Below are 17850 nucleotides of genomic sequence, written 5' to 3'. Positions count from 1 at the left end.
AGAATGTGTAACTGGATTAGTGCTTGAATAACTTTTATTGCACTAATCTGTATACCACAGCAGTACAAACTGGATCAGTAAGTACCATGTCTCCCCTTAGAAGTAGCTACATGTTTAAAGTTTGACTTTCTTGTCTCCTAAGAACAGAGTATAGAAAGCAGCCTTAATAAGGGATATGAAATGGTGATTTTAGAGAGAAAGTAATAGAAAGCAACATGGTAAATCCTATGATTTATCACATCTCACCTAGCAAAGTGATGTGGGGGGATACGTCAGCTAGAGTGCTGCTTAAAGAGCCACACTTCAGAAAATCTGTTTGTGAAAAAGTATCCTAGCCTCTTTTTCATATCAGCAAAATATATCCTGGGGCTGCATAGACACCACAAGGAATACTGGGTGATATTCAGCAGACCTGCTAAAATCAAATTCCGTAAGGCCATTGGTTTCAATGTGTCTGCTCTGAGTATGTCTAATATTGGGTCTACCCCATTATTGGTGCTGTCTTCCAAAAGCCCAGCTGAGAAGCAGAGCCAATCAGAAATAGCACTTGGGTTGTGATGTTCATGGAGCATATTGCAGGATACAGTAAATAGCACATTATTATATCCCCTCAGCTTAAGCCAATCATACAGGATGTGAGCACTTGTTCAGTTGTTTTCACAAATGATGTTCCTATATGCTTTTAAGCAGGCTTGTATGCTATGTGATTTGCATTGTTATGAATTGGAGTGGGCAGACTCTCTACAATCTCTACATTCACTGACGCATCATAATTTGAAAAATTCATAAATTTCTGAATTTAGCAAGGGCTGGGAATGACACCAGCTAACTTCCTCGCGGGGCCAGTCTGGTGGTGGTGGGTTGATGCTGATGGCCAACAATGGTGCTGATGGCCCCTCAATGGAAGCCATCAACCAGGGAGAATGCTCTGGCAGGCACAGAGGGCAGTTGCCAGGGTAACGGGGGTGTGATGTCACCACAAGAAGAGAGAGTGTCCTTTTACAGCAGAGGTTTGGGGAACAGGGGTTTCTGGGAAGAAAGAGCAGGAAGTGGGCAGAATTCCATGTGGGGATTGAAGGACAGCAGTCTTGTTGGCTGATGCCTCTGAGTCTAATGCTGTGCTGCTGGGGAGGGCAAGCCCCCTCTTGGGATGTAAATGCTGTGAACTCCCTCTCTTTAAAATTCAGGTGTAAATATATGGAAACAAGCCATATTTCTAAGACACTGCAGACTCCATTGTGCCTTGGTTTTCCAATGGAAACACAACCCTGGTTTAGTGCCCAGGAGGCCCCTGGAATTTTGCTACTGTTCAGCAGAGATTGTTTTTTTAGGGTGGTATCTGTGACCAGCTAATCACCAATATTACAGAACAAGCATCAAAAGCAAGTTTGGAAGAGCAAGTCTTCTTATGGAAAACATGCTTTTGTTAGGTGGCTTTACATTTCTAAAACAGTGACTGGGATTAGCAGCTATGAGTGGCTGGTTAGCATGTTTTTGGGGTGTGCAATTGCACATATGCTTTTTAGGAAAGTGCAACTTTTTTTTTTAGCCCTTGAGATATTTAACACTATTTATAATGCTGTACATTTTAGCATGCGAAGCAGCCAGGAACATTCTTGGGGCTTCTGCTGCGATACTGACCAGCCAGGCCGCCAGCTTTCTGTGGGCAACATATTTTTTCAACTGCAGTTCCTTTGAAAAGGACAGGCAAATATGCACATGTAGTTTACATACTTTCTGTGGTTTGCATATTCTGTGGCTAAAAATATCCAAACCCCTTTTAGCCCACCTTCAGAATCAGACTTGAAGTTAGACTGGGATGCAGAATCCAGTTCTTGTGAGTGTCTCATCCTTCTTTGCGTCTGGGGGAAAAAATTGAAAGAGAAGGAAACCTTAGACTTCAAGCATCTGACTTTGAGTTAACATTCTTGTCTCTGTTAAAGAGCAACAGCTCCATATGTCTCTATAAAAGGAGAAATGCACAAAAGTTTGGACAGGGCATGAGAACACTTATTAAATCCAATACTTGGTCAGGGAATCTTAAAGAAAATATTGTTTGATCTTGGATCCTTGCACCATTGAGAGAAGCAGACGCTTGTGGATTGTTGGCAGCTTAGCTTGCTCATACTTTGCTATTCTAACTTTCTCAACATAAAAGGGTGCAAACAGAATTTAGCTGAACTGGAATGAGAGTGGGTGGCCAGTCAGACAAACCCCAATTCCCAGCCCTGCAAGCTTGGACAAATGAGTAGGGTGTGGGACAAGTTGTCGATTTTCATTGCATTTGAGCTGGCAGAGTATGGTGCAAATCAGAAGAAAGGCACAGATGAATATGGAACTGGAGCAAAATGTTATGGAGTTCTAGGAAAACATCTCACAGACATTTATTTGGTAAGTTTTCAAGTCTGGCATAGAGGTCCACGTTTATCACAGAGCAAAGCCTCATGCAGGGTTGAACTAAAACATTTTGCTGCCTGAAGTAGGGAAGCAAATTATGCTCTTGTCCAAGCTCCAACCAATTTATTTTGACATCTCAAGCAAAAAAACAACAAAAAAACCCCACAAGCACCTCTCCCCACTCCCTGACAATAAAAATATAATAGTAAATTGAATAATTAGCAATTTGCTGCCTTTTCATGACACCCCAAATCAGCAGTCTGAGGCAAATGGTCTCATTCTGTCTAGTAGCTGGGCTGGCCATGTTCTCATAAAGGACGGGAGATATCTGCCATTAACAATTTGCAGTCAGTATTCCTTCTTTGTTGGAATGTTCCTAGCTCACTGATGGCTTGAGGTAACAGCTTGCTAATAAGTTTTTTTTTAAGTACTTCCTGATGGAGAAAGGACTTGGTCACATCAGAACAGGTTCCTGATCAAACAACATGTAGGAGCAGCTCTGAATGTAGGTTTTTTTTAAACTCCTAAGAATATAATTCAATGTAAACTTACTCAAAAGTTCCATTGAATTAACTGGTCCTTACTTCATAGTAGACATCTATAGAAAGGCCATTTTTATCCATTGTGATATACAGGCAGCAACCATTTTGTATGGGGGTTCAATTCCTGGCCCCTGTGCCAGTCGGTAGAGGGCACATGAGCCCCGTTATACCCTGTTCTGTCCCCATTCCACCCCCTGCCCTCTTCCGGGTCAAAAATGACCTGCACATTGGTGGTCATGTATCAATCAGAAGCGTGGAAAATGGTAGGTGTCTGTATTGTAAATAGAAAACAAAGCGTTCCAGTTCATGAGCTAATGACATCACATTTCAGATGATCTAGCAGGGCCAAGCCAGAGATGCCTGCATTCAAATCTATCTCAGGAGCATACTTCTACGGTTACTACTGGTTGCTAAGTTCTATAACTTGAACTGGGATCTAGTGCCTGAAGCACAGAATGCAGAGAATACTGTTGTGTTGACCAAGAAAAGGCAGAAGACCAGAAAGCCAGGTTCCTACTGTTGCTCCTATGATCCAGAAGGTTAATGTTTCCACTCAATCACAAAGGCTGAGGTTGTACATTCCTGTTGCTTCTACTGCCAGGCCAGCAATCTAGAATTGGCTCAATAACATTCTTTTTGTTTGTTTCTCTGAGCTTCCCTGGGAAATACTTGAAAAAGGCAGTTGAAAACAACAACAAACAAATGGGTGAAATGTTTGCCCCTTCCCATGCCAGTCTCACCATTTCTAAACAAAACACCAAGTCTTTTAGATGGGAAAAAATGGTAACAGGAAGCTGGGAAGTTGTTTGCCTCTCCTTAAATTGAAATTATGCCCTTGTGTACATTGCGCAGTCAATCACTTCCTGCAGAAATGTGTGTGATTGGTATCCTGGTCCAATTCAAGATGCAGAAGAAAGAACAAATAACATGCAGCTTTGTGGGAGATGACAGGTCATTCCAGAAGCAGCGAAGACTAGTTAGGCAGAGGAAACCATAACCCCTAGATCCAAATCTGAAGGAGTCTCAGCCTGAACCAAATGCAGAGACTTTAGTAGGATCAGTAGGGTAGGGTTTATGCTCAGGCCATAAGGCTCCTAATTGAGAGCCCAGTCGCAGTGCTGCCCACCCTGTATCAGTATCTATATGTAATATATGCTTAATAACTCAGGCAGACAACGATCTGGATTAAAAAAATGGCCACAACTTTATTGATTACAGAATGTAGGTGGAATTTTGGCTCAGGCACTGGTTGTAGCCATTCCAGCCTCCTACTGGAGGGCTAGAACCAATGCAGGGTTGTGCCAGGATTGTGGCCTCTCCAAGCGTTAATCTACTGAGTTGGCCGTCCTAAGGCCATTCCTGGAAGCCCTATGGACCATCCGTCACATGCTTGGCTTCACGACAGGAACATCCACCTAGACTCCTTTAATGGGGTACCCTGAAAACGCTGCTGGATCATACTGGGAATGCACCACTTCACCCACGATTGAAGACTAGGATTCCACCCAATGCCTTAACCACCATAGTTGTGATGATTTGCTACGAGGAAGGCCAATTCGTCTACAGGGGAAATTCTTTCCCGGCTTCAAATATGGCAACCATCTGCGACCACAGCAAGGTCAGGAGAAACAGGAGAAGCAAAATAAGGTTAAACTGCGAATTAAAGGAACGGAGGATTGTTAAAGCAGCAACCTCAAAGGCAGAAAACATTTTAGAACAAAATGAAATTGACCTGGAAAATAAAGAAGATGAATGATAAGGGGTGGGGGGTGGGTTGCTTCTCTGCCAACTGTGTTGAGACCGGACAGGGCTGCCAGCTTTTATGCCTGGCCGGCTGCAAGAGTAAGCGTGCAGTCAATGTCTTCTCAGCCTGTGAGGCACACCTACTAGGCAGGCCACTGATTGGCCCATTTGTGATGCTGCAGGAGGCAGGAACTTGAGCCGGATGTCCAGGAGGACAGAGGAATTTCCCTAACAGCCACCTGGCCATGTGTGCTCTGTTCTCACTGTCCGGGGATGGCAGCTGAGCTCAAAAGGCCGCAACAGATGCCCACCCAGTAGGGGTAAGCGTCCATTCTCTATAAAGGTGCAGGGAGGAGGTGGCTAAAGTAAAGGAATAAGTTCTGCCATGACATCTGCAATAAGGGAAACAGGGAGAGAGGAAACACAAGCATTTCCTACTACCTTCTGAGGAAGCTTGGAAGAAAAGTCTTGTGAATGACTGAGGCACTACAGCAACAATTTTCAAAAAAAATATTGGAACTAAACCGAGATCAGTGGAATGAACTGGTTGATACAGGAACAAAGGGAGTGTTTTCTTCACTTTTTAAAAAAAATCAAAAGCAACTTTAGCTGAATGAAAGTTTAAGTGGAAGATTGGTGGTGGTAGTGGAGGAGGAGGAAGGGCTATTTAACCTTTCTTCCACCATTTTCCACATTCATAATCACCATTCATAATCACCACAATCAGAAAAAGCATCTGAAGAGAAAATAGTTAAGCAGAAACACTCCATGCTTCCTGCTGCCAGTTCCTCTCAAACTGTATCTTGAAGCTGTTTGATTTTAAACAAACAAACGGAAAATATACATGTTTGCATGATACATCTAATTTGGCTCTAAACCTGTCTTTCTCCAGCTTGATTCTACTGCTTCCTTTTTTTTCTACCCACAAAAGCGAAACATACTTCCAAACAATGACGCCTGTTGCTCTTCAACAATACTTCAATTCAAGCTAAGGTTATGGGACCATCACCTGTGGATAAACTATCAAATGCCAGGAATTGAAGGTTCACCATCTGGTCCATTGAGTGAGTTCCAGACAGTGTCATTCAAGTGTAGTTGTGGAATGTCAGGCCAAAAGGGGGCATGCCCTCGTTTAAAAAAGCAATGTTATGGTCATTACTGAATGCAAAATGCAGAGTTTCTTTTTCTGAGCAGAGTTTGATTTCAGCACAGTGGAATTTGATTCCACTTTAGTCTCACAAATGAACCAGGAATATTAATTTTATTAGTGTATGAAGGTGAGGGGAAATGCCTTCCCACAGCCCTTTTCAAGTCTCCCTACATTTTTCACAACTAGAAATCAAAATTTTTGGCGGCGGCTGTATCACCACAATAAGGATAAATACAATGTTTATAGTCTGCAGTGCTTTAGAATTAAATGGCAGGTAAGATTCTCATTCCCTTATCAGTTAGCCACACAGGTAACAATCCAGTGTAAAACTGTTCTCCTATTGGAAATTCACTCCAGAAATTCACTAACAATAAAATGCCACGTTCCTCATTTTGCCAGGACTACAATGTTCAGTACAATCCTATGAATATTTACTCGGAAGTAAGACCCAGTGTCTTCCAATGACGTTCACTCTCTAATAAGTGTGCTTAAGATCACACACTTATAATCAATAAGTAACACTGTTATTGGGTGAAAGGGAATATCCTGTGGTTACACTTCATGTTCCAAATGGGCTCACTCTAAAAGCAATGACTCAGTGGCATTTGCACACTAACTTCTTCCTTTTTGGTTTAAGCAGGAATGCTTTGAACAAAGGGGTTAGAAAGTCAAGTGAGCTGATCCATCTGTCTTGGGAGCACAAGAAAAAGCAGGACAGGGCACTGGGAAGCCAATGGAGTTCTGAAATACCATAAAATAGACCTTGAAATAATATCAGTATGGATGAGCACATAACAGAGAAGACCTGTGTTTTTAGTTGTCACATGGTGGCAAGTCTAAGAAACATATGTGTAACTTCAATGGGGATTGGGGTTTGAATTTGCCAGAAAGAGACAGAGCAGGATTAGATATCAACATAAAAGTATCAGAGTTGTGCTACCCAACAATTAAGGAAATCAGAGAGTTTAATAGATGTGAATGATAGTACAGTGGTACCTCGGGTTAAGTACTTAATTCGTTCCGGAGGTCTGTTCTTAACCTGAAACTGTTCTTAACCTGAAGCACAACTTTAGCTAATGGGGCCTCCTGCTGCTGCCGCGCTGCCGGAGCACGATTTCTGTTCTCATTCTGAAGCAAAGTTCTTAACCTGAACCACCACTTTAGCTAATGGGGCCTCCTGCTGCCGCCGCGCCGCCAGAGCAGGATTTTTGTTCTTATATCTGAAGCAAAATTCTTAACCCGAGGTAATATTTCTGTGTTAGTGGAGTCTCTAACCTGAAGCATATGTAACCTGAAGCATATGTAACCCGAGGTACCACTGTACACTAGAAACTGGTGTTTCTCCTGAACTCAAAAGAGGAGACAGCTTCTGGCCCTTGAATAGCTATCCAGATGTTGGATTTTCAGCATGCAAGCTATATATTCTGAAAATCCCTCCTCTGAACAGCTATTAGAGGTTCTGGATCCCTGTTCTCTTTTGCATCTTGTCATCTTAGCAGTACTGGGTAAAGGCCCCACCCTGAACCTTCAAATTTTCTGCTCAATATCTATTAGTATCTATAATATTGAACATTCACTTGGATGCCCAGAAAGAAAATAACTTTTAAAATCCACGTGATTGATCAAAAACCACAATGGGATTCAGTCCCAATTATTTCAGTTGCATGGGCTCTATTCAAAGTGCTTCAAATGCTAACATTTAACTGGATAATGCTCAGAGTTTTAAAGGACCAGTTGCGTTTCAAAAAACAAATTGATTCTGCAACAGATGCAACAAGCTTGTGTTTAATATAAATCTGCTTGCCCTGCCTCCCCGCAGAAAGCTTACACTCAAGGATCAGTGAATTTGCAAATCCTTTCCCACTTAACATGTAAGTGGTGCTATAGAAAGGGTTAGCTCTTTGTTGCAATATCCTCTTCCAACAGCAGCTGGCTGCTATTCCTACTTCCATAGAAGGGTACATCCTGGGTCCTAAGCTGTGCAGGCAAACAGAGGCTCTATACAGTGATACCTTGGGTTAAGAACTTAATTCGTTCCAGAGGTCCGTTCTTAACCTGAAACTGTTCTTAACCTGAAGCACCACTTTAGCGAATGGGGACTCCCACTGCCCCCGCGTGATTTCTGTTCTCATCCTGAAGCAAAGTTATTAACCCGAGGTACTATTTCTGGGTTAGCGGAGTCTGTAACCTGAAGCGTCTGTAACCTGAGGTACCACTGTACTGGCATAAAGGACTAAACTGGTAGCTAGTAGTTTGGCATCAATTTTTTAAAGTACATTTTATGATTTATTAATTTAAAAAAAAAAATATTTAAAGCCCTGCTAAAGAAACCATAGTTAGTGAACAAGATCATGTTGATGATTTTCTTTGCTGTTGCTGAACTTTTAAAAGAGAATCACATTTTAAGCAGTGCTTTTTTCAGGGGCTACTCAGGGTATGTAGTACCAGCACCTCTTTTTGGGTTGTTTTTTTAAGTATGGCACTTACTGTAACTACTTTATGATGAGTACTGGCACCTATTTTTCTAGGGGGGGAAACACTGATTTTAAGTATTTTTTTAAAATTATTCATTCAACTAAAATCTCATGCATCATGTTTATGGGAGCAATGAATACAAAAAATAGATTGGATGGGAATATTAAATTATTGCACTCAAACAGGATTATAGGAGCTTATTTCCTTCTTTGCTTTCCCTAATTCTTCTAAAACATTAATACAGCCAAAAGGTGTTGTTTGTGATGCACCAACACAGAGGCAAACCAGAGAGACTCTAAAACAATCTCTTTGGTGACAATCCTTAAAATCTTTGGTCTAGCGGCTATTCTGTGGCTCCTGCTCATCTTTTCAAGAGAAGAGGCTATACAAAACAAACTATTTCTGTACAAATCCAAATAACCATTTATTTTGGTAAAATTTATACCACCAGATTCTACTTTTAGCCAGGAAGTGCAAACAAAGCATGGAGACAGCTTGTTCCCTGACCCCAAATTCATTCTGTGTTGCTATAGCATCACCCTTGAGAAAATGGGGCTGGCTCTTTTCCTCTCCTCAGTTCTGCTCAATGGGCTTTTGTCAGCTGTTGAATTATAGCATTAAAATTTAAATACTACAGATTTAATGGAGGATTATTATGACACCCTGACACATTCTTTCTGTTGCTGCGGGAAACAAACCCAGAGAATGAGCAGAAGACATTCAAACAACAACAAGGAGCTTTTAAGCCACAGTGATGTTGCATGTACATATATTTGGTAACAAGACGAAAGGCTCCAACCTTGATTATTATTGTTTCTGTACCAAAGGAGACTCCAATGCTGCACAGATCACAAACCCTCTCAAATTAGGGTTGCAAACAATTGCATTCTTCCCCGCTGATTGTCATTCCTTTTGCAAGCTCATTTGTTTTGTATTCACTGAATGGAACTTTTTGCTTTACCTGTTCTTAGCCAAATACACATAGAAGGGGTGTGTGCATGCATACACATGTGTGTATTCTTCCATAGCACACACACATTGATTCATGAAATGAATGAAGGGGAGAGGGAGAAAAATCTGTAGCTGGCAGTCCCTGAATGCTGAGTTTGCATTGCATAGCTGTATGTATCTTTGGGAAAGCAGATAAGAGTATACAAAGAAAATCCCATCATGGGAAAATTCAGAAATGACAGGCCGGATGCTGACATTTTACCCCTAGCATCCCTTCAGATACTGCACAAGGCCTCCAGGAGCTGCACAATACCACAACTCATGATGTTTTGCCAATAGCATCTGCTGGTTTCTAATGCTAGTGGCAGCAGCACGAGGCCACAGCACCCTGTGGTGTAACATTCCTGCATTTTTCAGAGAATGAAAATCACCCTACAATGTACAATGCTACGCGATGCATTTATTATTATTTTTGAGACATACTTCTGGGGCAGAGAGGAGAGGGTGGAGTACTCAGCATTCTGTATGCCTCTTTACAGCAATAGAAATGTACTTAATGAAAAGGATGCGACACAATTCAAACAGCAAGACGGCACCTCTTCTTTGGGGAAATTTTAAATCATAACTAAAACATAAATAATTCCCATTTCAAAATCGCATAAGATAGTCTTTATTAATCATGATATTATTTACACATTTAGTCTGTGAAATGTGTATACTCAAAACTGGTAAAGATTCAGGCAACACACAAATAAAGATAGATTTTGGGAAGACGTGTAGGGGGAGGAGAGGTAGGAAATCTTGTGCTAGCACTAATTTTGCCCTATATTTTGAAGTCTAGATGAAAGGAAAAGGTACCCACTTCTAAGTACCTAATCAATACAGAAGTAAGTATACATCAAACCTTTGTTCGTGGGGGGAGAAGGGACATCCTGTTTTCTCACACGAAAGCATGGTGGCCATTTTGGGTGCCATGATTTTGCACCAAGATCTTGCCCAGAAAAAAAAGCAAAAATGCAAAAACAAAACAAAAACCCAAAATAGCTTTTTCTGGGCTGCAATCTCACATGTGCATCCCCTAAGCCATGGGTAGGCAAACTTGTAGTGTCATGTTTACAGAATGTCTATCTGTCCCAAATGAATGAGGATATGCAAAGCTTACACTCAAAAATTGCATCAACATACAAATGCTAGATGGTAAAGATTACCTCATTGGCCCTGGAAACATTATGTAACCCAGCTCTGTTGTAAGTTTTTCAAGATAGATTCCTGAGTTAACAAATAACACTGTTCTGGCGGGGAGATGGGATGGATTGCATACCTGGTTGATCTCGGTTAAATTATTCTGCTGCCCAAGGTGAATGTCAATGTCTTTTGTTGAGGACTTTCTTCTTTTTACTTTTTTTGCCAGTGAAGTGTCGGTTTGCCTGAAGGATGACTCCTGTAATAAACAACAGAAAGCTTATAAAAGGAAGGTGGGGTATAAAATTCATAAATATATATTTTTAAGTTGGATTTGATGGATTGATTGATTTCAGAATGTATAAACTGCTATACATTCAGTGAACACCCAGACAGTTTACAGAAATAAGATACAAAAACATAATACAAAATACAAAACTTTTAGAAACTCATATTGCCAGGATACACAGGAAACTTCTGATAAATAAGAGATTAGGACTGGAATTTATTTCCTCAGACAAAGTTAAGAAAAGAGGGGTGGTGATCTATGCCAAGGAAAAATGGGAACCAAAAATGATTTTTAAAGATGATGAAGGAAGATACCTGGCAGTGGAAATCCAAATTCAAGGAGAAAAGATTTTAATTGTTGGGGTTTATGCACCTAATGAGGGGAAGGCAGAGTTCTTCAAGAAGTTGCATGAGACCTTAATGGACTTTATGGACTTTAAAATCATATTGATGGGCGACTTGAATGGAGTTGTCTCCACAAACATGGACAAAGCTCAAAGACAAGTAATATCCAAGGATGGGAGACTACCAAAGACTTTCTTTGAACTCACTGACACCATGGACTTGATTGATATTTGGAGAACAAGGAACCCTCTGGAAAGAGAGGGAACCTTCTTCTCTGAAGCAAAAATGACCTGGACTAGAATTGATCAAATTTGGATTTCTAGCAATCTGGCACCAAGAGTGAAAAAAACAGAAATCTGCACAAAAACCTGTTCCGACCACAACGCAGTTAAGATGGAAATGAAATTAACAACGGCTGGAACCTTTAGATGGAGAATGAATGACACCCTATTTAGAGATGAAGAAATTTATCAAAAGGCCCAAAAAATAGTGAAGGACTATTTTGAGATAAATTTAAGAATGGAGGTGGAAAAAAGAATAGTATGGGACGCAAGTAAGGCCGTGATGCGTGGTTTCCTAATTCAGCAGAATTCTATAAAGAGGAAAAAACAGAATGAGAGAAAGGAAAAGATTTTGAAACAGATAAAAGAAGGAGAGAAGAAATTGAGATCTAAACCAAAGTCTCAGGAGATTTTAAGAGAAATAAAATATTACCAGACACAATATATGGAATTGATGAATCAAGAGATAGAATGGAAAATAAAGCAAATGAGACAAAAGACTTTTGAATCAGCAGACAAATGTGGGAAACTGCTGTCATGGCAACTGAAAAAGAGACAAAAGTTAAATACTGTGACATCCTTGGAAATAGATGGGAAACTTGTTAACAAACCGAATGAGATAAGTAACTGTTTTCAAAGTTTCTTTAAAAAACTGTATGCACAAGGGCCTGTAAATGAACAAGAAATGGAGGAATTTGTTAAAGAGTACGGACTACCAACAATTACAGAACAAAATAAAAGGATTTTGAATGAAAAAATTACAGAACAGGAAATAGAGGGTGCCATTCAGAATATGAAATTGGGGAAATCACCAGGACCAGACGGCTTAACTGCGAAATACTACAAAGCCCTCAAGGAATGGTTAATACAACCATTGAAGGAAGTATGCAACCAGATACTAGAGGGGAAAAAGGCTCCCGAATCGTGGAAAGAAGCATTCATCTCACTTATACCGAAGACAGAAACTGAGAAACACCAAGTTAAGAACTACCGCCCTATATCACTCTTGAATGTGGATTACAAAATCTTTGCAGACGTTTTAGCGAAAAGATTTAAGAGAGTACTGGCAGAGGAGATTCACAAGAATCAAACAGGCTTTCTCCCAGGGAGACATATGTCAGATAATGTGAGGAATATTATAGACATTTTGGAGTTGTTAGAGGTGGACATCAATAGAAAGGTAGTTCTGATTTTTGTGGACGCGGAGAAAGCCTTTGACAACATTTCTTGGAAACTTATGAAGAAGAATCTCCACGGGATGGGGGTAGGCCAAGGGTTTGAAAACGGTATAGGTGCAATATACTCTGAACAAAGAGCTAAGTTAATTGTGAATAATGTGGTAATGGATGAAATACCAATAGAGAAAGGCACACGACAGGGATGTCCTATATCCCCTTTACTGTTTATATCTGTCCTGGAGGTTTTACTAAACATGATTAGAAAGGACCAGCTGGTAAAAGGAATACAGGTCGGAACTAAACAATATAAGTTAAGGGCATTTGCAGATGATTTAGTGTTAACTTTGCAACAGCCAGAAGCTAGTACCAAAAGAGTTTTAGAATTAATGGAGATATTCGGCCAGGTCGCAGGATTTAAACTAAACAAACAGAAAACAAAGGTGCTGGGAAAAAATCTAACAAATGAGGAGAAAGATAGGTTTCAGAGTGAAACTGGGTTGGAAATAGCAAAAAAGGTTAAGTACCTGGGGGTAAATTTAACGTCTAAAAATGTGAATTTATTTAAAGATAACTACGAAAAATGCTGGTCAGAAGTAAAGAAAGATCTAGATATATGGTCTAGGCTGAAACTTTCCTTGTTAGGCCGAATCGCTGTTATCAAGATGAATGTACTGCCAAGAATGTTATTTTTATTTCAGACGTTGCAGATTCTAGACAAAATGGACTGCTTCAAGAAGTGGCAGAAAGATATATCTAAATTTGTCTGGCAGGGCAAAAAGCCTAGAATAAAATTTAAGATTTTAACTGATGCAAAAGATAGAGGGGGCTTTGCCCTGCCAGACCTAAGACTTTATTATGAATCAGCAGCATTTTGCTGGTTGAAGCAATGGCTACTTCTTGAAGATACAGACATTCTTGATCTGGAAGGATATGACAACAGTTTTGGTTGGCATGCATATCTGTGGTATGACAAGGTAAAGGTCTATAAAAGCTTTAAAAACCACATTGTCAGGAAAGCATTGTATAATGTTTGGAATAGATATAAGGATTTATTGGAAAGTAAAACCCCTAGGTGGTTGTCACCAATGGAAGCGAAAGCAGTGAAAAAACTTAACATGGACTCTAATTGGCCTAAATATTGTGAAATTTTAGAACATGATGGTGAAAAACTGAAGCTTCAAAGTTTTGAGAAGCTAAAGCACAAAGTTCGAGATTGGCTACACTATCGTCAGATAAATGAGACATTTAAGCAGGACAGGAAACTTGGTTTTCAGAAGGAGAGGTCAAAGCTAGAAACAGAATTGTTAGAATCCAATACTAAGAATTTATCTAAAATGTATAATTTGCTGCTGAAATGGAACACACAGGATGAAATGGTGAAATCAGCTATGATTAAATGGGCACAGGACATCGGTCATGATATTATGTTTGTTGACTGGGAACAGTTATGGACCACCGGTATTAAATTTACGGCATGTAGTGCCTTGAAAGAGAACATAATGAAAATGATCTATAGGTGGTACATGACCCCAGTCAAACTTGCAAAGATCTACCATTTGCCCAATAACAAATGCTGGAAATGTAATGAGGCTGAAGGTACTTTTTATCATCTTTGGTGGACCTGCCCAAAGATTAAGGCCTACTGGGAAATGATCTATAATGAAATTAAGAAAGTCCTTAAGTGGACATTTGTAAAGAAACCGGAGGCTTTTCTCTTGGGCATGGTCGGCCAATTGGTACCAAAGAAGGATAAGACATTTTTTATGTACGCAACCACAGCAGCAAGAATCCTGTTGGCAAAGTATTGGAAGATGCAAGAATTACCTACTCTGGAAGAATGGCAGTCGAAGGTGACGGAATACATGGGACTGGCAGAGATGACCGGCAGAATCCGAGACCAGAGGAAAGAGACAGTGGAAGAGGACTGGAGGAAATTTAAAATATATCTTAAAAATCATTGTAAAATTGTGGACTGATAAGATGTTAAGGGGTAAGAAACAAAGAATTACAGCTGTAAATCTTAAACTTTATTAATTTAAAAGGGACTTGATTAAAAACTGACTGACGAGTTGCTCGAAAAAATGGCAAAAGAAGGATGTAGCGAAGGGAAGGCATGGGGAAGTCAAATTATTGTTGTATGTTTGTGATGTATGTGTTTTGTTTTGTATTGTCTTTGATATGTGTAAAAACCAATAAAAATATTATAAAAAAACAAAAACAAAATACAAAACTTTATTTATATATTTATTTTAAAACAACAAAAATTATTTACTGTTTGATTGTTAGGTGTTTAAAATATGCCCTTGCAAGTGAGTTCCAAAGATTTCCCTCTTCCTTCAGCATTCGAAAAGACCACACATTTGGTAAGTTAAAAATTGCTTTACTTACAAACTCTTCAAAGGTCTGGTTCATGTGTTTTTCCAAACATCAGTCAGAAAAGTTGCATGGGTAGTAAAACTTAGCATAGTTACAAAACTCCCTGATTATTGGTACAGTCTTTCCTGGAGAAATTGAACCTAGGACTCTCTGCATGCAGAGTATATGCTCTACTATTGAGTTAAAAAACCACCAGATCCACTATGATGGTGTAGGGAAAGCACACTATGGAGTGGAGAGTGATGAGTTGTATCTGTCAGTTCAGAGGAAAACGGTTTACCTAGATCTGGACCCACCCAAAGAACAATCAGAACTAATAAAGAATTTGCGGGTCGTTCTTGACAAAATTGAACTCTTCAAATTACATTATTTTCTCCCCATACCGCAAGTATACCAACTTTCAAGCCATGCAAAAATTTACTAGAGCTTTTTATATGAAAGGTTTACAGCTATTTTTATTATGCTTTCCAAATTCGTTTTAAGTGCCCTGTTTCCAGGAAGCCTTATTTTCGGTAAGAAAGTGTGTCTTCGGAAATCACTTTTTAAAAAGAAAAATTGTCACTGGAAAGCAAACTTCCAGTTAAACAATATTTGGAACTGAAATAGTAACAGCTTTATTTTTAGGGTTTATTTTTATAAAAAAAGAAAAAAGAAAAACATCACTTTCTCTATTAGAAAAGATAGTATTGAGCAAATGGGTGCACTTGGAACAAAGGGAGGGTTGAAGGTATGGAAGGAACTGGTCTAATTTTGATTTAATGTTTCCAGCTTAAGATTCTTACCCAGTTCTTCACTCTACACTTCCACAAAGCAATTCTGGGCTAAAATGGCTCCCTGCCGCTCCCTGAACCAGCACTCTATGCATTGCTCTCCTGCCTCTACCGAACACTGACAACAGAGAAAAGCGTGCTTCTCAGCAAACCACCAGCTAGTTGGGTTTTGGAATTACGTAAGGTTCATATAGTTAAAGCTATGGTGTTCCCAGTAGTGATGTATGGAAGTAAGAGCTGGACCATAAAGAAGGCTGATCGCCGAATAATTGATGCTTTTGAATTATGGTGCTGGAGGAGACTCTTGAGAGTCCCATGGACTGCAAGAAGATCAAACCTCTCCATTCTTAAGGAAATGAGCCCTGAGTGCTCACTGGAAGGACAGATCATGAAACTGAGGCTCCAGTACTTTGGCCACCTCATGAGAAGAGAAGACTCCCTGGAAAAGACCCTGATGTTGGGAAAGATGGAGGGCACAAGGAGAAGGGAACGATAGAGGATGAGATGGTTGGACAGAGTTCTCGAAGCTACCAGCATGAGTTTGACCAAACTGCGGGAGGCAGTGGAAGACAGGAGTGCCTGGCGTGCTCTGGTCCATGGAGTCACGAAGAGTCAGACACGACGAAACGACTAAACAACAACAGGCTGAAGGCAGATTGCTTGTCTCCCTTCAGCCTAGGCCAGTGTAGTGTACCCTCCAAGATTCCTCAGATGAAAACAGGGACATTTCTCACTCCTCCACCAACTGACCTTTCTCGATCCCCCATTTTTTTGCTCCCACCCCAAGAGCATTTCCTGTCAGAAGAAGGGAGAGTGCCACCACTGTGGCCAACGGGCACAGCATAAATGCCCTCCACTGTCATAAGAAAACCCTTACATCACAATTTTATATTATTTTATCTTTTGGTACAAAAAAGAAAAGCACCCACAAATATATTTTAGAAAGGGACAAGATTAGACATGAGTGCACAAAGCATTGCCCTCTGCTCTGCTTTCCCCTTCTTCCTGCCCAGAGCTGTCCTGCCCTCTGCCTTCCCTTCAGAGAGGACACACCATGCAAGGCTGGGCCTTGGCGGCAGCAGCCTCTCCTCTTCCTCAACTGCTGTCCAGCAGTCACTACGAGCTGCCCAAGGGAGGAGGCCAGGAGCAGCAGCCAAGGAGAGGACATGGAGAGGCAATGGAATGCTCCCTTGCCACTCCTGCCATGGCTGCTCAGGACAAACACCAGCTCATCCTCCCTCCTGAGCTTGGTGGTGCTGGCACTGGTGGAGGAAATAGGGACATCCCAGGATCAAATCAAAAGCCATAAAAGGCCTGCCTTGGGGATGGCAGCTTAAAGGACTGCAGGGAGGGGGTAGGATGAATTGGCCGCACATGCCCTCTAATCAATTTCCCCAGTAGGCAACCTTCTACCATTTAAAGGTTTGCAAGAGACAGCAGTAATTGGCCTGGGAGAATACGTACCCTCTGAGTCAAATTATCCCACAATCCTGACTTTCCTGACTTTCTATTTACACAAACACACTACAATGCTTCCATATTCCATCTGATTTCCCTTTTCATCAACCTATAGCTTCTTTTAGTTTATATGTATAAAAAAACTGTAAAACTGACTTTGGAAGGAGAAAGGACTGCCACAAAAAATATTGTCCCTAACCCCACTAATCTTATGGGTTTTATATCAAAAGACCTAATTGTGCTAAACAGGAAGCAAATATATGTCATTCATATTTTAGCATCATGAGTTCTGCGTGCTCCTTCTCATCTGATAAAAATTACTGATTTGCACAAAAAGCAAGCATTTCATGAAATAAACTTCAGTCACAAGAGCACAAGCCAATTTTAGAACATTTTCATATGGTTAAATATGCTTTGAAATTGATAAAATGTGAGATACACTTCCCATAAGAACTTCCTTCTCTTAATGTGACAAGCAACTTCTAGGGAGGTTCAAATGGAGATGCCAGCCTATATTTATAAAATACCTGGTCAGGACCAGGACTGGATATTAGGTGGGAAAAACTCAACTTGATGAGTTTGGAGTAGGTCAGGTGTGGGGATGGTGGATAAATTCAATTCAGTTTGCATTTAAAGCCACATTTATCATATTTTCACTTTCCCAAACAATTTGAGAACTAAAACATACCCATACTTAGAAATGTACATTTATCC

At 40.4% G+C, this 17850-nt stretch overlaps 1 protein-coding gene across 1 annotated transcript in view; it reads right to left on the bottom strand.

Annotated features, from left to right (window-relative positions):
• LOC309366303 (uncharacterized protein) overlaps positions 1–17850 on the bottom strand; it is a gene marked incomplete at its 5' end in the record, with an annotated part of 130252 nt that overhangs the window by 61584 nt on the left and 50818 nt on the right. Inside the window, 2 exons of the mRNA XM_081904754.1 lie at positions 1790–1862; positions 10580–10699. Of these exons, the coding sequence (XP_081760880.1) occupies positions 1790–1862; positions 10580–10699 (193 nt within the window). The remainder of the gene's footprint in view (positions 1–1789; positions 1863–10579; positions 10700–17850) is intronic.

This window comes from Podarcis melisellensis, assembly GCF_964234715.1.
Source record: "Podarcis melisellensis genome assembly, chromosome: 3".
In the NCBI taxonomy this organism is placed as follows: Eukaryota; Metazoa; Chordata; class Lepidosauria; order Squamata; family Lacertidae; genus Podarcis; species Podarcis melisellensis.
Note: the sequence above shows the minus strand (reverse complement) of the source record. Positions and strands in the feature narration are given on the sequence as shown.